The following is a 22,117-nucleotide window of genomic DNA, read 5'->3' as shown; positions in this document are numbered from 1 at the left end:
TAACATTTGAATTGAGTCTAACATAATCAACTCATACTACTTTTTTTTTTTTCCAATAAGAGATGGAAAAATTCATAACAATCACAAACCCTTTTGACATCTCATAACTACATTTAAGGTGATAGTTAGATACAAGAACAATTTGCAGCTATTGTACACAGATTTTTTGCACCTTGGTGAAGTGGGAAATCGAAAACAAAAAAAGAATACACAACAATTTCAAAGAATATATACTTGAAAGAAAATACAAATAAGGTATCTGACCAACTGCTAATAGTATCCCCCAAACCACTCCCTCCCAGGGACTTTGCCCCATAAAAACTGTTCATCTCTATCATAAGTTAATCATCATCTTCGGGTGCTGCTGGCCGCGATCTGATGTTACGAAGAAAAACAAAACGGAAAATTAGTTCGAGCCTCACTTGGATTCACTCTGCTTCTCTGGAACTTCCAGTTGGGGAGGGAGCAGTTTCAAAAAGCTCCCTTGGACAGGTTGGTGGTTGGTAGCTATTGAAGACTCATCATCTGGAAATTACAAAAACCGGGCAGGTTATAAACAGAAAATTCAGAAAGACTTGATTTTTATGATTAAGAAAGTTCCACAATGGATGTCATAGGCTGATGATGATCTTTACCAAAAAGGGTTTTGATGGAAGGCCTTTTACTTTTTGTGCTCTTCTTTTTCAACTCAGCTGCATAGAGGAATCCATATGTGAAAAACATGTAACTTCTTGATCCAATTTCGGAATAAAAAAAACAAATTACAGACAAAATCTAAACTTGAAAATAAATTCAACTGCCTTTAACAGATCATTTAGATTTTAGAATTTGTGCTTTTTAAAATGGATTTGTAGTTATAAATAAGGCATTGGTACAGTAAAAACTGTCACAAATTTTGCAAGGGGCAGTTTAAAAGCGTAACGAACTACGTACCTATCCCAGGTAATTGATGATCATTTACAATTTCAAAGTTTTTATATGTGTATCCCACAAAGTTGATATCCTTAGATGACAGCATCTGCATCAAGTTCACAACATCAGCAAAAATTGACCAAGAAAACATTGTCAATGTTGAAAGAATGTGCAAAACTTATTAACAAGAAAGAAAGAGAAGAGGAGGAGAAGCTAAAGAACATGCAGAACTACCTACTTTTATTATAAATGGATATTGTCTTATGAACTAAATTAAAATATTATTTTGAAATTTAAAACTTCATCAACCCAATATTTACAAATTAAGGTGTGCCATTCCTGCTTACAAATCAGACGTGAAAGAAAAAAAGCAATTGATCATTCCTAATTTTGTTAACGAAATCTACTCAGGGCAACAATAAAACGAAATAGGTACGCACCTTTCTCCACGGACCTGCTTTTGATGAGGTTTGAATTTCATTCTCGCCCTGTTCAAGAATCCATGGTCAGAAAGACAGAGAATAAGTTATAACTTATATTACAACCCCCAGATCTGGTAATTCTTGTGAGTGCATACGAGCTAGCATACTAAATTACCTCGTCAAACTTCTCAAAGTTCTGAGTATCCAATTCATCATTGACCTCGGGAATAAATGCAGCTTTTATTTGATACAATTTGTCCCACTCAATACCAATGAACCATGGATGAGCCTGAAAATACCAAGCCAACTAGTTGAACACATGAACTATTATCTAAATTCGAGCACAGACCAAAGAATCTAGCACAGAACACACCACACAACACCTTTATTTCATCTGCCCCTTTGGTTCCAAGCCTCTGGTCAACATTACATAAGAGTTTACTAATCAGGTCCTTTGCCTCCGGAGAAAGCTTTGCTTCTTCTGGAAATTTCAAATGGGTTCTCCAATTTACTATCTGCATGATATTGAGAAGGCATCAACTATCAATGGCAACACAGACATGAAATAAGTGGAAAATAAAATAAACTAAGAATCAGATTAGTGACAAATGTCAAATTATAAATCAAACAGTCAAAGTTCCCATTACAAATATCAAAGTTACATCAAATTCTAGGCTCCATTACCTTCCTGCAGGTTGACACGGGTTCATCTGAATAAAAGGGTGGATATCCCACAAGCATTTCATACATGATAGCACCAAGTGACCACCTGAATAGTATTAGAAAAACCATAAGTCTCAACATCAAGAATACATTTATGTATGAAACAGGAAATTCTACTTAAAATACTGACCAGTCACATTCCATTCCATATCCTTTCTTCAGCAGAACCTCTGGGGCGATATAGTCAGGTGTTCCAACAGTAGAATAAGCCTGCAATCCCATAGAATGTCAGGCATAACATAAATCATCATGCAGCCATAATAGGACAGCGATGATTTCCAGCAGAGCATAGATTGTGGACAACAGACCCTTCATGGAAATCAAATGTCTTGATAACTTAGTGCAATGCTTCAATCTACTGTATACAATAATGACAAGACATATTTTGAACAAGTATTGGAATCTCACAAGCATCCTTCTGTTCCTCTGCCAGTGCTGCAATTGCTCCTGCTGGGTGCGTTTCGGAGCAACAGGGCGTCCATCGCTCTGGAGAGCCCCACTAAGGTTGTTTCCCACAGAAAAATCTTTTTCTTGGAGATTACTACAGTCCAGTGGTTTACACAATCCGAAATCTGATAATTTCATGTGACCATCTTTGTCAAGCAGCAAGTTGTCAGGTTTGATATCTCTGTAACATAACAAATAAAAAAAAAGGGTTCTCACGATGTTACACAACAAGAATGATGGAAATGCATACCTAATGCTATCAAATAGCAAGTTTACAGTATTAACATACCTATGAATATAATTATGTTTATGAATTGATTCAATAGCAAGCACTGTTTCTCCAACATAAAACCTAGCCTCATCTTCAGTCAAAGTAAAGTCATCATATCTCCACCAGGAAGATACTCCATGATGAGATATAAATATTCCTCATCTTGAAAGGAGCAATAGAGTTTGACGATGCAATTACTCTCAACCTCTGCAAGTAGATTCCTTTCAGCTTTCACATGTTCAACCTGAACACAAACATATAATTATAGGGAATAAGCATAAGAAACAAAAGAAATATATATGACTGTCTACGAAGTTAGGAAAAAGTTTATACTTGGCCTCTGCGAAGCATCTCTGATTTCTTTAGCTTCTTCATTGCATATACATGACCTGTTGCTTTTTCTCTACACACTCTAACCTACATGCAGAAACAAAGTAGGTCACGGAAGCAAAAAAACAGGTACATTTGGTCATGTACGATCATAAGAAAACGAAATTTTTCAAATCTCCAAAAGTGTGTCATGATAAAGCCAAAACAACTAAAAGAATAAGAACTAGCTACTCAGGGAATCCTGGCGCTGTACAGCAGCAGAAACTTTCTCTGACAGTACATATGAATGCTCCTCAGGTTTTCACATGAATGGTGAATCCAGTACATAGGTTGCCTATGAGATATAAACTTGCATCAGTTATTACCTCTCCAAATGCACCCTTCCCTATCATTGTTAATGGCTCAAAATCATCAGCACCCATTTTATGCCTTTGAAGACGCATGTACTCTGTTTCCTTCTTCTCCAAATACTTGAGCAAGTTGCTCTGCTCTTCCTCGGAGACTTCAGCATCGGCCAACTTCTTCTCAAGTATATTGCGTCTGTATTACACAAAATGCAATCACTCCAAATGGCTCAGAATAAAAATAAGACAACAATTGCTTAATAGTATTATTTTACTAAATGTAATTGATAGCTAACTACTTTGTTGAACCTGGAAAAATTGCCATTATATCAGAGACCAATAGCTTTAGAATTCACAAAAATTACATAAGAAAAACAAAGAAGCAAGTTGAACATAATCTACTGCATGCTTAACCATGAGATTATTGAGGAAAGGAAGAAAGATTTATGTTATATTTAAATTAGATAATTTTAGCTTCTCCTCACAACTCGCAAGAGAATTTTATTGGATCATTGTCAATCTACATATTTTGTGTGCCATCCATTTCCAGTGGCTATTTTGCTATTTTCTATAGTCAGTGCATTAAAGTGCAATCTATCCAAATTTCTATCTGATATTGCATAAATATTACACTAAACAATGAAGCAGTAAAATATGCAATGCCTGAAATGATCGATAACAATGCTAATGCCAATATTCCATGAAATGAACTAGGCAAACAGACAATAATGAGCTGTAATCAAGGAGAATAACAAGTACAGAACAATTAAAATGTGGACTTCAAAGTTAAAAAGGAACTCAACATAATAAAAGCATAAAAACCATACCGCTCTCTCCTCTCCTGCAAGCTTTTCATCTGCTTCTTGTAATGATTTTCTATATACTGTTTTGCAGCTGCGACCTTCTGTTTTGTTACATTCGAAGGTGCTTCTTCACTTGCAGCTGCTTTCAATCCCTCTTTCACATTGCTTGTAGCTTCCTTGCTTTTCGACGACCTCACCTTTTCCTTTGATTTTAACTTATTGATCCAAGCCTTCACAGTGTCCATTATTGCATTCAACTACTAATACTATACGTCCTTGTGGATCCACACTTCTATGTGTACATTTTAATTCCCCAACTATCGAAGGGAGTGCAGCTCATAAACGAATCTGTAACATTTTGCAGATGTAGATGAATGGATACTGAAGAAACAATTAATAACCAGAGCCCAATCCCAGTTCTGCAATGACAACAAAAAGTCTCTTACTTTGAGTCTTGATAGCACCTAAGTGTAAGCAAAAACACCCCAATCCAGAGAGAACATAAACAAAACAGAACTCTTCCTCTTATCCGATCAATCCAATTATCTTTAATTAGGGATAAACGTGTGAACCAAACAAAATTTATTTGGGAATGTAACAAAATTTTACATGATTAAAGAGTTTGGTAACTTTTTTGGAAAAATGGAATCAATTAAAAGTAGTTGTTTTTGGTTTCAAGATAATTAAAACATATCTAGTTTGGTTAGCATTTACACAAAAATGTTATATTGGTAAAAAGTCTTTTTCTTTTCAATCTCCAAATGAGTACACATACATTGAACAAACTCAACACCCAACTAACACCATTCTGATTTCAGCAAAGAGAGAGAACATGAACAAAATCACCTCAGTCAATGGTGCCATCAAAATCACTTTCTCACTACATGGTAATGATGATATTTTCTACTCATTTGCTCATTGGTAGTTCTACACCAGAAGTGAACAGTTTACTTGAAATTTGAAGAACAAGAAGACCAAGGGAAGTTAGACAAAACCTATATAAAATCCAAAAGTACAAGCCTTGACTACTTCAACTAATGATAAGAGATTCACAAACAAGAAATCAATCTCAGCATTCAATATCCTATTTAATGTCAAATATAATCACTGCTTCAATGCAACAGATATCCCAAATGGAAATGGAAACTGCAGAGCCTGGAGAAGACCAGAGATTAAACTGTTCGGCTTGATCTCTCGTCGGAGATTCTCAGTCGTCTTCTCTTTCAGGTGGAAGCCCACATGGCAGAAGCATTTTCTGCATAGAAAATGAGAAAGATGAATCAGTAACTTTTCATTAGAATCTATAACTGGAGAAGAATCACTAAGCAATCATATTTTTGCCTCAGATTACAATATTAAGATCCAAGTACCAAATATCATCAATGAATTACCAAAGCATAAGCACCAGAAGCAGAAGAAAGTGTGCTGACAACATATCTTTATCGAGTTTAGTTAAATAATGGTTGAGTGTTAACAACAGACATCATATAATATTGTTTTTTAAGTATATTAGCTGATGTTGTCACTCAACTAGAAGTTAAACAGAGCTGAGACATTAATTTTTCAGTACATTAATAATAGAAGTATTAAATATGTCATGAGCAAGCTGAAGAAGTTTCATTGCAAGTGCAAAATTGACCATTCAAAACACAGCACACACAGGGCTAGAGTGAAAGGAACATGATTTTTCATTTCAACATAGCATAGCTGTGACTGCCCAATGGCATGGAATTCCCTATAGAACTGGCAATATCACAAATGAGATAGGGTAACAAGAGTAGAACCTGCATAAAGTTGTAGCGTTCCCTTCCAATGGATTCGTTTTCAGCAATAGCAAAGTAAGCCAGAAGTGGGTAATGTCCAACATAAGAGGCATAGCTATCACGTTGAATGTTCACTGCCCATTCACTACAAAATCCCCATCAAAAACCAATCATCTCACCAGAATCATATGCATATATAATTTTGTTCATAATGATATAACAATCTCACAAAAATGACCCAAAAGAAACGAAAAAAAAAACACTTACAATCTGTTCAAGTCGGCATGCCCAGTACCAACATATTTAGCTTGAAGATGTTCAAGCTGGGAATTGATATTGAACCTATCACTGGCCTAAACCCACCAAACACAGAAACCCAATGGTTAGCATTGACAAATTAACAACCACCATAATCATATAATATATATATATACACACACAATTGCAGCCTGGTCTAGGGTTTATACTTTAGAATTGATAATGAATTTTTTTAAGACGGACCAAAATAACAACGATTGTAATTTTACATACAACAGGGATTGAATCGACCGTGTTTCATTGCTAGATATAGTGATGCACAAGTGAAATCTGGTCTCCTAGGGTTTGTAGTTTTACAGTTCAAAAATAAATTCGGGAGAAGATGCATCGACTATCAAAGGTCAAGAATTTATTAAATAATTAAAACAAAAAAAGGAAAAAGATTTGAGAGTTGAAGAAGTACCTGCATATTTGGGTGTAGAAAGAAGCGTTTCGGAGGAAGAGTGAGGAGCGAGCGAGAGAGCGAGAGAGCGAGTTGACTCGGCGTTGGTGGAACCTGCCAACTGATTCAAACAAATCGATGCTCTTTATTTACAAATCCTGACTACATTGGTTTGTGATTCAAAAATTACATTTTCAAAATAGAGAGTTTTTAAAATAAAATCTGAATTTATATTTTAAAAATATGTTTTTGAAAAATATGATTAGTTCAATATCTAAAAATTATTTTTGGTTTTTAAAAAACTGATATGTAATTGTTATGGAATCTAAAAATATAAAAAAATGATAGATTTGTAGGATTTTAGGATACAATGATTTGGAATCAGAGAAAACGTGATTTTTTTGTTTTTTATTTTATAACACAAAATTAGAATACTGATTTGAATTTTATTTTAAAAAATATCCTACCAATCATTTATTTTTGTAGGTCCCATTATTTTCAAGTTTTTAAAATGATAAAATTGGATTTGGATACCCTACTAATCAGACCCTTTAGGATCCCTTGTGTGTACAAATTTCTAATATTATAATTTATGTGATTTCATATGTTTTTGTTATTCTTAATTGATTTAAATATAATTTTGAATTAATAAAATAAAGAATTATTTATATAAAAAAAAGAGATTAAAAATTAAAATTATATTTTTATATGCCCATAAGCTTATTAAAAAAAAATTACAAATTGATTATTTAGTAAAGATAACTTTTTTTTTCTTCTATAAATGAGTTTGGTATCTTTTCATAGGGAAAAATATAATTTTTTTTGTTTATATCAGCATATTCTTAATTTTTTTTTAAAAGTATCATTTTTCAAACTTAATAAATGTGTATCACATAGTCATTTATATTGAAAAATAATTTAAATAATACGTGGCAAAAAACGATTTATAACCTAGTTAATCACAAAAATTTACCTGGTTCATAAATTACTCTATATTAGGTCATAAATCATTTTCCAATGTGTATTTTGAAAATAGTTTTTCAACATAAAAGATCGATATGATTCACATTTAGTAAGTTTAAAAACTTAAGTAATAAAAAAAATTTGAGAACCCAAATGATATTTTTAAGAAAGATTAGGACATTGATATATAAAAAAAAAGTAAAAAAGTAGAAGTTAAATTATCAATTTTGGGGGAAAACATTATTTATTTGCTGAGGAAACCCAATTGGAACATAGGAGAAAGAAAGAACCTTCTTAATAAAAAATAAAAAGGGTAGGTAACTATTTTGTACCTGTGTTTTTACAAAATATCATTTTAGTACTATCTGTTTTCAATAATACTCATATAGTACCCTATATTTTAAAATCGTACATATTTAGTACCCTAAACTCAAATTTATTAATAAAACGTTACCAATTTAATTAAATTGCTGTCAATTATGTAATGTCCAAATTTAAATTAAATTACTTAATTACATATAACTGATGACAATTTGATCATACTGATAAAATTTTATCTATCAAATATGTATAATTTTAAAATACAGGGTACTATATGAACATTATTAAAAACAGATGGTACCAAAATAATACTTGAGTAAATTCCCTAATAAAAATAATAAATTTGTGTTTATTGAGAAGAAATTACCATAATATTGACTTGCATAAATAAACACTACGAATTTGGCAAAATTTAATAGAAGAAAGCTCCTAATATAAAAATGCTTCATTATAACATTTGAATCGAGTCTAACATAATCAACTCATACTACTTTTTTTTTTTCAATAAGAGATGGAAAAATTCATAACAATCACAAACCCTTTTGACATCTCATAACTACATTTAAGGTGATAGTTAGATACAAGAACAATTTGCAGCTATTGTACACAGATTTTTTGCACCTTGGTGAAGTGGGAAATCGAAAACAAAAAAAGAATACACAACAATTTCAAAGAATATATACTTGAAAGAAAATACAAATAAGGTATCTGACCAACTGCTAATAGTATCCCCCAAACCACTCCCTCCCAGGGACTTTGCCCCATAAAAACTGTTCATCTCTATCATAAGTTAATCATCATCTTCGGATGCTGCTCGCCGCAATCTGATGTTATGAAGAAAAACAAAACGGAAAATTAGTTCTTCGAGTCTCACTTGGATTCACTCTGCTTCTCTGGAACTTCCAGTTGAGGAGGGAGCAGTTTCAAAAAGCTCCCTTGGACAGGTTGGTGGTTGGTGGCTATTGAAGACTCGTCATCTGGAAATTACAAAAACCGGCGGGTTATAAACAGAAAATTCAGAAAGACTTGATTTTTATGATTAAGAAAGTTCCACAATGGATGTCATAGGCTGATGATGATCTTTACCAAAAAGGGTTTTGATGGAAGGCCTTTTACTTTTTGTGCTCTTCTTTTTCAACTCAGCTGCATAGAGGAATCCATATGTGAAAAACATGTAACTTCTTGATCCAATTTCGGAATAAAAAAAACAAATTACAGACAAAATCTAAACTTGAAAATAAATTCAACTGCCTTTAACAGATCATTTAGATTTTAGAATTTGTGCTTTTTAAAATGGATTTGTAGTTATAAATAAGGCATTGGTACAGTAAAAACTGTCACAAATTTTGCAAGGGGCAGTTTAAAAGCGTAACGAACTACGTACCTATCCCAGGTAATTGATGATCATTTACAATTTCAAAGTTTTTATATGTGTATCCCACAAAGTTGATATCCTTAGATGACAGCATCTGCATCAAGTTCACAACATCAGCAAAAATTGACCAAGAAAACATTGTCAATGTTGAAAGAATGTGCAAAACTTATTAACAAGAAAGAAAGAGAAGAGTAGGAGAAGCTAAAGAACATGCAGAACTACCTACTTTTCTTATAAATGGATATTGTCCTCTGAACTAAATTAAAATATTATTTTGAAATTTAAACCTTCATCAACCCAATATTTACAAATTAAGGTGTGCCATTCCTGCTTCCAAATCAGACGTGAAAGAAAAAAAGCAATTGATCATTCCTAATTTTGTTGACGAAATCTACTCAGGGCAACAATAAAACGAAATAGGTACGCACCTTCCTCCACGGACCTGCTTTTGACGAGGTTTGAATTTCATTCTCGCCCTGTTCAAGAATCCATGGTCAGAAAGACGGAGAGAATAAGTTACAACTTATATTACAACCCCCAGATCTGGTAATTCTTGTGAGTGCATATGAGCTAGCATACTAAATTACCTCGTCAAACTTCTCAAAGTTCTGAGTATCCAATTCATCATTGACCTCAGGAATAAATGCAGCTTTTATTTGATACAATTTGTCCCACTCAATACCAATGAACCATGGATGAGCCTGAAAATACCAAGCCAACTAGTTGAACACATGAACTATTATCTAAATTCGAGCACAGACCAAAGAATCTAGCACAGAACACACCACACAACACCTTTATTTCATCTGCCCCTTTGGTTCCAAGCCTCTGATCAACATTACATAAGAGTTTACTAATCAGGTCCTTTGCCTCCGGAGAAAGCTTTGCTTCTTCTGGAAATTTCAAATGGGTTCTCCAATTTACTATCTGCATGATATTGAGAAGGCATCAACTATCAATGGCAACACAGACATCAAATAAGTGGAAAATAAAATAAACTAAGAATCAGAATAGTGACAAATGTCAAATTATAAATAAAATAGTCAAAGTTCCCATTACAAATATCAAAGTTACATCAAATTCTAGGCTTCATTACCTTCCTGCAGGTTGACATGGGTTCATCTGAATAAAAGGGTGGATATCCCACAAGCATTTCATACATGATAGCACCAAGTGACCACCTGAATAGTATTAGTAAAAGTAAAACCATAAGTCTCAATATCAAGAATACATTTATGTAAGAAACAGGAAATTCTACTTAAAATACTGACCAGTCACATTCCATTCCATATCCTTTCTTCAGCAGAACCTCTGGGGCGATATAGTCAGGTGTTCCAACAGTAGAATAAGCCTGCAATCCCATAGAATGTCAGGCATAACATAAATCATCATGCAGCCATAGTAGGACAGCAATGATTTCTAGCAGAGCTTCGATTGTGGACAACAGACCCTTCATGGTAACTTAGTGCAATGCTTCAATCTACTGTATACAATAATGACAAGACATATTTTGAACAAGTATTGGAATCTCACAAGCATCCTTCTGTTCCTCTGCCAGTGCTGCAATTGCTCCTGCTGGGTGCGTTTCGGAGCAACAGGGCGTCCATCGCTCTGGAGAGCCCCACTAAGGTTGTTTCCCACAGAAAAATCTTTTTCTTGGAGATTACTACAGTCCAGTGGTTTACACAATCCGAAATCTGATAATTTCATGTGACCATCTTTGTCAAGCAGCAAGTTGTCAGGTTTGATATCTCTGTAACATAACAAATAAAAAAAAAGGGTTCTCACGATGTTACACAACAAGAATGATGGAAATGCATACCTAATGCTATCAAATAGCAAGTTTACAGTATTAACATACCTATGAATATAATTATGTTTATGAATTGATTCAATAGCAAGCACTGTTTCTCCAACATAAAACCTAGCCTCATCTTCAGTCAAAGTGTCCTTCCGCATCAGTAAAGTCATCATATCTCCACCAGGAAGATACTCCATGATGAGATATAAATATTCCTCATCTTGAAAGGAGCAATAGAGTTTGACGATGCAATTACTCTCAACCTCTGCAAGTAGATTCCTTTCAGCTTTCACATGTTCAACCTGAATACAAACATATAATTATAGGGAATAAGCATAAGAAACAAAAGAAATATATATGACTGTCTACGAAGTTAGGAAAAAGTTTATACTTGGCCTCTGCGAAGCATCTCTGATTTCTTTAGCTTCTTCATTGCATATACATGACCTGTTGCTTTTTCTCTACACACTCTAACCTGCATGCAGAAACAAAATAGGTCATGGAAGCAAAAAAATAGGTACATTTGGTTACGTACGATCATAAGAAAATGAAATTTGTCAAATCTCCAAAAGTGTGTCATGATATAGCCAAAACAACTAAAAGAATAAGAACTAGCTACTCAGGGAATCCTGGCGCTGTACAGCAGCAGAAACTTTCTCTGACAGTACATATGAATGCTCCTCAGGTTTTCACATGAATGGTGAATCCAGTACATAGGTTGCCAATGAGATATAAACTTGCATCAGTTATTACCTCTCCAAATGCACCCTTCCCTATCATTGTTAATGGCTCAAAATCATCAGCACCCATTTTATGCCTTTGAAGACGCATGTATTCGGTTTCCTTCTTCTCCAAATACTTGAGCAAGTTGCTCTGCTCTTCCTCGGAGACTTCAGCATCGGCCAACTTCTTCTCAAGTATATTACGTCTGTGTTACACAAAATGCAATCACTCCAAATTATTAAGAATAAAAATAAGACAACAATTTCTTAATAGTATAAATTTTACTAGATGTAATTGATAACTAACTAATTAATTGAACCCGGAAAAATTGCCATTATATCCGAGACCAATAGCATTAGAATTCACAAAAATCACATAAGAAGAACAAGAAGCAAGTTGAACATAATCTACTGCATTCTTAACATAAGATTATTGAGGAAAGGAAGAAAGATTTAAGTTATATTTAAGATTTGATAATTTTAGCTTCTCCTCACAACTCGCAAGAGAATTTTATTGGATCATTGTCAATCTACTCCATTTCCAGTGGCTATTTTGTTATTTTCTATAGTCAGTGCATTAAAGTGCAATCCATCCAAATTTCTATCTGATATTGCATAAATATTACACTAAACAATGAAGCAATAAAATATGCAATGCCTGAAATGACCGATAACAATGCTAATGCCAATATTCCATGAAATGAACTAGGCGAACAGACGATAATGAGCTGTAATCAAGGAGAATAACAAGCACAGAACAATTAAAAAGTGGACTTCAAAGTTAAAAAGGAACTCAATAGAGTAAAAGCATAAAAACTATACCGCTCTCTCCTCTCCTGCAAGCTTTTCATCTGCTTCTTGTAATGATTTTCTATATACTGTTTGGCAGCTGCGACCTTCTGTTTTGTTACATTTGAAGGTGCTTCTTCACTTGCAGCTGCTTTCAATCCCTCTTTCACATTGCTTGTAGCTTCCTTGCTTTTCGACGACCTCACCTTTTCCTTTGATTTTAACTTATTGATCCAAGCCTTCACAGTGTCCATTATTGCATTCAACTACTAATACTATACGTCCTTGTGGATCCACACTTCTATGTGTACATTTTAATTCCCCAACTATCGAAGGGAGTGCAGCTCATAAACGAATCTGTAACATTTTGCAGATGTAGATGAATGGATACTGAAGAAACAATTAATAACCAGAGCCCAATCCCAGTTCTGCAATGACAACAAAAAGTCTCTTACTTTGAGTCTTAATAGCACCTAAGTGTAAGCAAAAACACCCCAATCCAGAGAGAACATAAACAAAACAGAACTCTTCCTCTAGAATAATCAGCTAACCCACCTTTAAATATAGGAAACAAGTAAAAATAAACAATACAAACATGGCTAGAATCACTGAGAAATTTATACGGAAACTAATTTTTGAAAACTAAAACTTTGTACCACGTTGTGTTGTCAAAAGGACCTCGAAATGAGAAAAAGCAACGCACCTACATGTCCTAAATATAGAATGTGATGAGTGTGTTACCATAGACAATTCGAACCCAGTTATAAACAGAATGTGAACAATTTTCAGTTTTATGTTAGAAACTCAAAATCACACACGATCAAACAAAAGTACCAAAACAAATCCTAACAAATTTTTTATACAAAAAAATAAATCAATAAAAACTAAGAATAAACCCATCAGAATACATTAAGTTCAACTCCACATCTCTCTTCAAAACAAGTACATTTCCAGTGGTTATTCTCACAACAACATCTCATAAACCAAACTGAAAAGCAAACCAAAAACAAAAACCCGATCAAGCAGAACCATTCAGTATTTACTCCAAAATAAAAATTAAAAAAACACCCAAATGATCAAACAATGAAAAGATTTCATTTTGAACCCTAAATTGAATGACCAACTAAAGCAGTAGAAAACCCAAATCAGAAAGCTCCAAAAGGCTTGGTCTGAAACAATAAAAAGAAGTACCTGATGAACAAGAGCAGCAGCAGAAGCAAAATAAAAACCCTAGAGAGCAAAAAAAATCAAAATTAGGGTTAGAAAGACTCAGAGTGAAGAGTCAGAGTGGAGAGGAGAGAAGAGAAGAGAAGGGAAGCACTTGGTTTCTTCATCATTCTGATGATACCACCCATTTCATTCATTCATTCGCTTTCCCTTTCTTTTTATTTTTATTTTTAATTTAATTTAATTTTAGACAAAAGTTTCAACTGCTGCTTTTTATAGTTCCTTTGACTTTATTAGATTGGTTTTTAATTTTTATTTATTAAATCAATAAATAAAATAAAATGATTTTTATGTTTTTTTTTTAATCTTAATGTTCACGATTACTGCGTGTTTGTACAATTGTACGTTTTTCTTTGCGCGTTTTTTTCTATTTTGATTTTCTTTTTATTTTTTAATAATGATTGAATTTATTTTCTTACCAAAAATAATTATATATTTAGTTTTTTTTATAGGGGTAATAATATTAAGGGTAAGATAATTATTACTACTATACTTGTAGAAGAATATAATGAAGTCAAATATATACTCTTATATGTAAATAATATGTGGGGACAAATATATTTATGTTTTTCAACTTTTTAATTAATGAATATGCTATTTTCTTTCTAATTTTAGTAATTAGCTCAATTTTGGGGAACATAGCCAAATTTCTTTTTTCAAAATTATAGTTGAATAAAGTGTTTATACAATTTTAACTATTTACTTTGTCTAATTAAATGTTTAGACCTTGTATTTTGATAAATTATTTTTTAGACCCAGTGTTTTGTAAAATTATTCAAATAAACTCTTAAATCCAATTTTGATGAACAAAAAATTGAATATAACAATATAGTTCTTAGGCAAAATGACTGCATTTTTATTTTGAGTTGTTAGTTTGATGAATTATTTGTGATTTTAGTTCAAAATTTTTTGATTAAAATCGGATTTATGAATTTATTTGAACTATTTTATAAAATGCAGAGTCTAAAAAGTAATTTCTCAAAATACAGAGTCTAAACAGGTAACGAGCCAAAATACAGAATCTAAAAAAACAAAAACATTTGAATAAAACTTAATAAAAATCAAGCTCTTATATGTAGTTTTTTTTTTTTTAATTATATATTTTGTTTTTACTCTTGTTGTATATTATATATAGTACCAAAAGCCATTAAATAAGAATACCAAACCATTATCTAAGGAAAATTCTCTGAAATTGTTAAACGGTAAAAGAGTGTCACATAATAATAAATAGTGACATAAATGAAAATGACAGCAATAACTAATATCTTTCCTTATTTATTACAACAAATAAGTCCAAATAATATCTTAAGATTTATAACGCTCAAAATTTTTTTATATATATTTTTTTTGGAAAATAAAATTTTACATTTACTACAATTTTTATATAAAAAAAATAATTATTTTTTATGTTTTTGTTTTTATTTATATTTTTATAATATGTGTAAAGTACATCATATATGTGTAATAGATAATTGGTAGAAGTTAGGTGTGTTAGATAAAAAGAATATATTTTTATAAGGTTATTTGCGACATAAACACTTAATGTTTTATATTTATTATAGTTAAATAATTAATTTTTTATTTTGACAGCAAAAATATTAAGCATACCTAAAGTTAAATATTTTTTATTTAATTTTTCAATGTTCAAAATATATTAAAGATAAACACCTAATCTTTTTTCTTTGCGGTAAAAATACCTAAAGTTGCTAAAATATTATTTTTGTCAGTACCTCCTGTGTTGGAATTATTAAATATATTGACTAAGTAGACATTTGTCACTCTCTAATCGGTCAATTTCATAATTTTTAAAAAAATATATATTTAAATTAGAAAAATAAATTGAAAAAATATTTTAAATTAATACAAATTTAAAAAATGCATATTTTGATAACAAAAATACATAAATTACAGAGTAATACATATCTGGTGAGTCAACACTTAACAACTTCAACAGAAGAGGTATTGAAAAAAGTAATGTTTTAAAAACTTTAGATATTTTTGCCGCAAAAAAATTATTAGATATTTATCTTTAATATATATTGAACATTGAAATATTTGTGTTGTAAAAAATAAAATATTAGGTATTTAACTATAACAAGTGTAAAACAATAGGTATTTATGCCGCAAATATCTATTTTTATAATAAAAATGGTAAATAACACTTGCACTAGGGGTCCCCAAGCTTTACTACTTGTATCATTGAGGTCCCTAAATTTGTATTTTTGTTGCAATTAGATCCTAACTTTTATATTTTGGTTCACATAGATTCCTAGTATTATATGTTATTAAATAAAACATAATTTATAAGAATAAAGTAAATTAGAATTTATTTCATAAAATATAAAATTGAGGACGTATGTAAGCCTAAAAGTAAAGATTGTCAATCTAATTATTACAAAATAAAAATTAGAGACCTAACAAATTCAACTCGTAAACTTTGGGGACCGCAAGTGCTATTAACCAGATGAAAGACTTAAAAGTATCATTTTTTTTTTTGTTTAAATAAACTTTTTAGATACCATAAAAAAATTAAAAAAGAAAAAATCATCTTTGAATTATTTTTTTGGGAATATACTCATTTGGTACCTTATATTTTTACAAAATATCATTTTGGTACACTCTGTTTTCAATAATGCCCATATGGTACATTGCATTTTAAAATCGTACATATTTGGTATCATAAACTCAGATTTGATAGATAAAATTTTGTCAATATAATCAAACTGTCATCAGTTATATGTAATTATGTAATTAAATTTAAATTTGTAACTTACATAATTGACAGCAGTTTGATTAAATTGACAAAATTTTATCTATCAAATCTGAGTTTAGGGTACCAAATATGTACGATTTTAAAATACAGAGTACTATATGAGCATTATTGAAAACAGAAGATACCAAAATGATATTTTACAAAAACATAGGGTACCAAATAAGTATTTTCCCTTTTTTTTTTTTTTTTTTTTTCCTTGTATGATATTTTTCTTTACTTAAAATGTGAGAGATATTTGACAACGTGACCTCCAAGTAAAAAAAAATGAGATTAATTTTTATAGTATTTTTTTTTATATTTATATATATATATAATAAAAAAGAAAAGGGGTGCAGCTAAGATTGGTGAGCTGGAGCAGTTAGAGTTAGACAGATATATGTCAAAGAATAATTGCCCAAACAATGACTTTACTCAACAGTACACACATTCAAAGCCTTGATGTCCGCCTCAGACACAGCCCACCTCTTCTTGACACGTGTCAGTCAAATATTTCTTAGACTGAAACTCTTCTCACGGTCCAATCATCTACCACCACGTGTCATGCTCTCTCTCTCTATCTACCTATCAATCCATCTATCACTCTCTAATCCCTTATTTAAGGAATTTTAATCAACTCTCTCTAACCCCACTAGTGAACTAAAAAAGTATCAAACTTTGGTTTTATGGGTAACCCAATAAAAATCACTCCTTTACTTTTCTTATTATTAATTAATTAGAAACAAAATTAATTTGGGTTTGAAAAATATTCAGGACGTGTTTAGAAACAATTCTGTAATTATTAGGTAAAATATAGAAACTGTTTGGATGTCAAGTGGTAATTACTTATGAGTTCTTACTGTCATGTTTAGCAAAACAGTTAGTAATTAAATACTATTTAATTTAGTATGTGTTTGGAGAGTGTAATCGAACCCCTCAATTATCTCAAATTACACAGTTACTTTATAATTACACAGTCAGATAAGAGTAATTACTCTGAATTACACTCAATTTTAATTACATGGTGACTTTCCAAAAACGCCCCTTAGTGTAATATAACCAACCAAAAAAACCTCATTATATCACATTCTTAACCACATATCAAAAGAAAAAAAAATACAAGTATCTTCCAAATCATATGAAGAATTAATAGCTGTTAAGCAACAAAAGATGTTGACTTGAGAATGAGATGTGTTTTTTAAGACTTGGGAAGGAAGGTGTTTTGGAGAAGAAAAAAAGGATAAGGTTTGGAAAAACAAAAAAGTAAGCCCCACAACACAAGCAACTTGGGTTTTGGGTGGGTTCCCTTAGAAGTAGGGCATCAATGGTGGACCATTCTATTATTGAATGCCTATTATAATTCTATTCAATCCAAATAAATAAATGAAAGAAGAAGAAGATGGGAAAAAGTTCCTGAAAATGCCATGACCAAAATGACCATAAGGGCACCAAACTAATCACAATGATCAACCACATTAAGCCTTGTGTCACACTTCAATAAACAACACTTATTGCCTTATTAGATGTGATAAATGGCTTATAGCTAAAGTTGGTAAGTACTAGTATTATACCTTTTTTAGGGGATAATAATCCTATGGTTTTTGTTTTGTCTTTACTAATAGAGAATTGCTAAGGGACACCACTGGTGTCCAACACTACAAGTAGGTAACATACTGCTATTGGTGCAATCTAATATCGGGTCTTACTTATTTGAATTTAATAAAGATTATGAGATATCGCTAATCAATCATGATGCGACACCTCATGTGGTGTTGAGCACCTTAAGGTAGAATTGCTAAGGCCATCTCCAACCCATAACACTATATATGGTGTTACACCAACACCAAAACTAAAGAATTTTAACACCATATCTTTTTTCCATTCCAACCACAACACCAAAATTTACACCAAAATATATATTCTTTATTATTATATTATTTTTTAAAAACATATAATTATAATATATATACATTTAATAAGTTTTATTAGTATTATATTCAAAAAGTAAAAAAATATACTGATTAAATTTTTGCCGTGGTCTACAGTGTCACCTCAAATTTGAGGGGCTACTGTAGATAACATCATATATGATGTGTAACATACCGTTCGGTTGGAGGACAATTGGTGTAAAATCACCAAAAAATTGGTGATATGTCATTGGGTTGTAGTTGCTCTAAGGGGCACTACTGGTGCCCAACACCACAAGTAGGTAGCATACCATTATTGATGCAATCCAATATCGGGTCCTACTTATTTAAATTTAATAAAAATTATGGGATATCGCTAACCAATCACAATGTGACACCTCATGTGGTGATGGTCACCTTAAGGTGCCAAATAGCAACACTCTTACTAATATTATTCCCTAATTTAGATCAAATCACCATTTTAGGGACTGCCACGTGGCGCGAGGCAGTGATGGTATGAGTTTCTTGTGCCACGTGGCATTGGAAGGATAATGACATAGTCACATGGTTGATGATGGCTTGGTAGAAAAGAATCAAGTTCCATGTATGTATGTATGTACTTGAAGAAAACAAAAAGGAAGAACACAAAACACAAACCAGAATGTGCTTTTTTTTTGGGACTGCAAGATTCATGAGCCCAATAGGGTCCTCTATGTCTCTTTGGAGGGGGGAAAATCAAGTCAAAAACATGACTGATGTTGGCATCAATTTAGAGATATAAATATATATATATAGATGCACATGCATTAGGGCATTACACATGCTAATGGTCACAACTTGTGTTTTGCTACTCTCTTTTTTAATAATATAAAACCAGGGAACTGTTAAGCATCAACTGGGACCAACTTCAAAGATTTTATATATATATATATATAGGGAACGACTACAATATTTTTTTTTTTCAACACCGGTACATTCTTTTTCTATTTCGGCACCTAAATAGATATAATCCCAAATTTTTTTATATGACGGTGGATATTATAGGTATTTAGAATATCTTACAAATTTTCAGGAAATTCTGAATAGTTTACGAAGCCGAAAACAAAATTCAAACTGTCAAATTTTACACGCATACACAAAAAAATAGGCCCACGTGCAACAAACAGTTTAGACCTTGTTTCGGTACCATAATTTATTCAGAATTTCTTAAAAATTTGTAGGATGTTCTAGATAGCTATAATGTAAACCATCATATAAATTTTTTTGAATTATAACTATTCAGGTGCCGAAAGAGCAAAAAGAGGTGCCGAAATAGCAAAAGGATGCACCGGTGCTGCAAAAAAATGGGATGCGTTGTAATCGCTCCCTATATATATATACATGGCAATTGAATAACACATTAAAAACCAAGAATAAAAAACAGAGATATTAACATTTCAGAAGAAAAAAGAGTTTATCATGATAATGGAGCTTTGATCCCATCAAAAGGTCACATTATAATGAAAATCAAAGATGAAGCAAATTAAGAAATGGAAGATAACTTAATCTAAAAGTCTATACTAAAGAAGAGATATATATTGTGGTAAGTCCACTGAAAACATGCAATGATAGAAACACTCAAAAGTTACTTTAAAATTACACACCTTCTGGAGATCTCAATTTTCACTACTCTTATTTCAAAATGGGAGCACAAACATTTCACATTATATGGTTGAAAATGATGTTATCATAATGTGTGTAAATTTCGAGAGTCGCTAATATTTACTCATTTTTCAATCCTCAATAGAAGGAGATGGTGTATAACAATTTCCGCCGATGCTGTTTCTCAAAAGCAGCCACCACACTATCAATGGAATCTTCCCACATTTCATGTGCTTCGATCTATGTATAAAATTCAATCAAGCGGTATTACTCACTAATGTAGACGAACACATGCTATAAAACATAGCATAGCAGTATAAATACCTGTTGACACAGCTCCATAGCAAGCCTAGCTCCTATGGCTGCCTCCTCATGGTTGTCTTTGACCTCCAAGTTGATTACCAACACAGTTTTCATCAGAACATGTTCTCGAGTGTGAAGATCTGCACAGTGATCAGATTGTGAACAAAGATACCATTCCAAGTAAAAAAAAAAAGAATTGCCGAGGGGCACCACTGGTGCCTAACACCACAAGGAGGTGGCATATCGTTATTGGTGTAATCCAATATCGAGTTCCATAGGATGCCACCTCATGTGGTGTTGGGCACCTTAAGGAGCCTAACAGCAACACTGACAATGACAGATTCTATTGAAACCTTTGAAGTAAACATGTATTCACCACCAGACAACTACCTTCCAACAATAAGATCTTTTTGAATTTGAAAATCCCCACACAAGTATCTTACAGACAGAAGTGTTTAACAATTCAAATCAAAAGGGTAGTCAGCAAAAAGACTACAAATTGCACTTTCCAGTTCTCACTTGCAGCCCTTGATGGCACCCATCATAGGGATCCTACAAAGTACTATACTGATATCCATTCAGCTCCTCATTGATATTCTCTCTTTTTTCCAGTCCAAATATGATAAGTTCCCAGCTGTAATCTCAATTTACAAAAACAGTTATCTTTTCTGAAAGTTCATATGCTTATAAAAGACTTTACTTTCATACCATACCACTCTTCTTCTTTCTTGGGTAGAACAATAAGTAACAAGTCTGTTCACAGAGCTTAATTTCAGCTTAGAAAATTTTGCATACTTGCTATGCTTGTTGAAACTCCAACACCAAGAGGTTATGAATCAAAGTTAATAATCTTCTTGATTGAAAAGGGATAATCCCATAGAACCCCAAAGCTCTACATTATCCTCAAACTAGCTCAACATAGAAACTTGGAATCATAACAATGGAAATTGAAAATCAACAATATCCCAAGTAATAGAAGTATTAAAATTCTCAAACCTATAAACCCACTCACCTTCAACGACCATATCAAAAACCTTTTCCTCAAACGAGAAAACGACATCAAAGCAGCCATCAGCAGCGTTATTCTGCCACCGCTGCGGTGCCGTTTTGACAGCTAAGTTTCTCTTAAGCATAGGCAAAATCCCATTACGCTTGTAGCTGAATAGAAGCTCAAGAAAAAAGAAATCATAAACAAAACAAAAAAAAAGCCCTAAAATTTAAAGAAATTAAGAACAAAGAAAGAGATTTTACAGTTCGGGATCTTTGCGGCGAAGATCGTCGTACATCTGCTTGTAGGGAGTTCCGAAATCGTAGACATTGGGTTCTCGGAGAGAAGGACCGGGAAGCTTGACATGGGCACCGGTGCCGTAAGAGCAGACGTCGAAGCCTTGCCTCTTGAGGAGGGCGTGAGCCTCCATGCTCCGGTTCTGGTTCGACGAACACACCATGGCGTAACGGTACTTCATTGCTTATGCTTCCACTCAAACCCAAACCAAAAATCCAAGCTTTAATTCCCAAATCAATAAAAATCCAAGCTTTAACTTTGATTGTTATTTGAACTTTCGAAAAAATTTGTATATATACTTGAATGGAATGGGAAATTA

The 22,117-nt window shown here is 32.5% G+C and overlaps 2 protein-coding genes and 2 pseudogenes across 2 annotated transcripts; all 4 read right to left on the bottom strand.

Annotated features, from left to right (window-relative positions):
• Positions 1-69: 69 nt before the first annotated feature.
• Positions 70-4,891, bottom strand: LOC133819970 (uncharacterized; annotated as a pseudogene).
• Positions 4,892-5,028: 137 nt separating this feature from the next.
• LOC133819971 (uncharacterized protein At4g14342) lies at positions 5,029-6,894 on the bottom strand. The gene is made up of 4 exons (XM_062253358.1): positions 6,737-6,894; positions 6,283-6,368; positions 6,037-6,160; positions 5,029-5,507 (listed from the first exon to the last, which is right to left on the bottom strand). Exons 1-4 carry the CDS (start codon positions 6,740-6,742, stop codon positions 5,460-5,462), a joined length of 264 nt encoding a protein of 87 aa, XP_062109342.1. The 5' UTR covers positions 6,743-6,894; the 3' UTR covers positions 5,029-5,459.
• Positions 6,895-8,517: 1,623 nt separating this feature from the next.
• Positions 8,518-14,062, bottom strand: LOC133819969 (uncharacterized; annotated as a pseudogene).
• Positions 14,063-20,099: 6,037 nt separating this feature from the next.
• Positions 20,100-22,117, bottom strand: LOC133819967 (uncharacterized). Its single transcript, XM_062253357.1, has 4 exons — positions 21,765-22,117; positions 21,526-21,671; positions 20,535-20,653; positions 20,100-20,450 (listed from the first exon to the last, which is right to left on the bottom strand). The coding sequence occupies exons 1-4, from the start codon at positions 21,977-21,979 to the stop codon at positions 20,349-20,351; spliced, it is 582 nt and encodes a 193-aa protein (XP_062109341.1). The 5' UTR covers positions 21,980-22,117; the 3' UTR covers positions 20,100-20,348.

This window comes from Humulus lupulus, chromosome 2, assembly GCF_963169125.1.
Source record: "Humulus lupulus chromosome 2, drHumLupu1.1, whole genome shotgun sequence".
In the NCBI taxonomy this organism is placed as follows: Eukaryota; Viridiplantae; Streptophyta; class Magnoliopsida; order Rosales; family Cannabaceae; genus Humulus; species Humulus lupulus.
This window is presented reverse-complemented; position numbering and strand designations above follow the sequence as displayed.

Excerpts from the sequence above, each read along its gene's own strand:
- LOC133819967 (XM_062253357.1), bottom strand. The coding sequence starts at position 21,979 with ATGAAGTACCGTTACGCCATGGTGTGTTCGTCGAACCAGAACCGGAGC. Across the intron at positions 20,654-21,525 it reads TTTTGATATGGTCGTTGAAG|ATCTTCACACTCGAGAACAT; the intron begins GTGAGTGGGTTT and ends ATCACTGTGCAG. Across the intron at positions 20,451-20,534 it reads CTATGGAGCTGTGTCAACAG|ATCGAAGCACATGAAATGTG; the intron begins GTATTTATACTG and ends TTTTATACATAG.
- LOC133819971 (XM_062253358.1), bottom strand. Across the intron at positions 6,161-6,282 it reads CATGCCGACTTGAACAGATT|TGAATGGGCAGTGAACATTC; the intron begins GTAAGTGTTTTT and ends GGGATTTTGTAG. Across the intron at positions 5,508-6,036 it reads AACGCTACAACTTTATGCAG|AAAATGCTTCTGCCATGTGG; the intron begins GTTCTACTCTTG and ends TTTTCTATGCAG.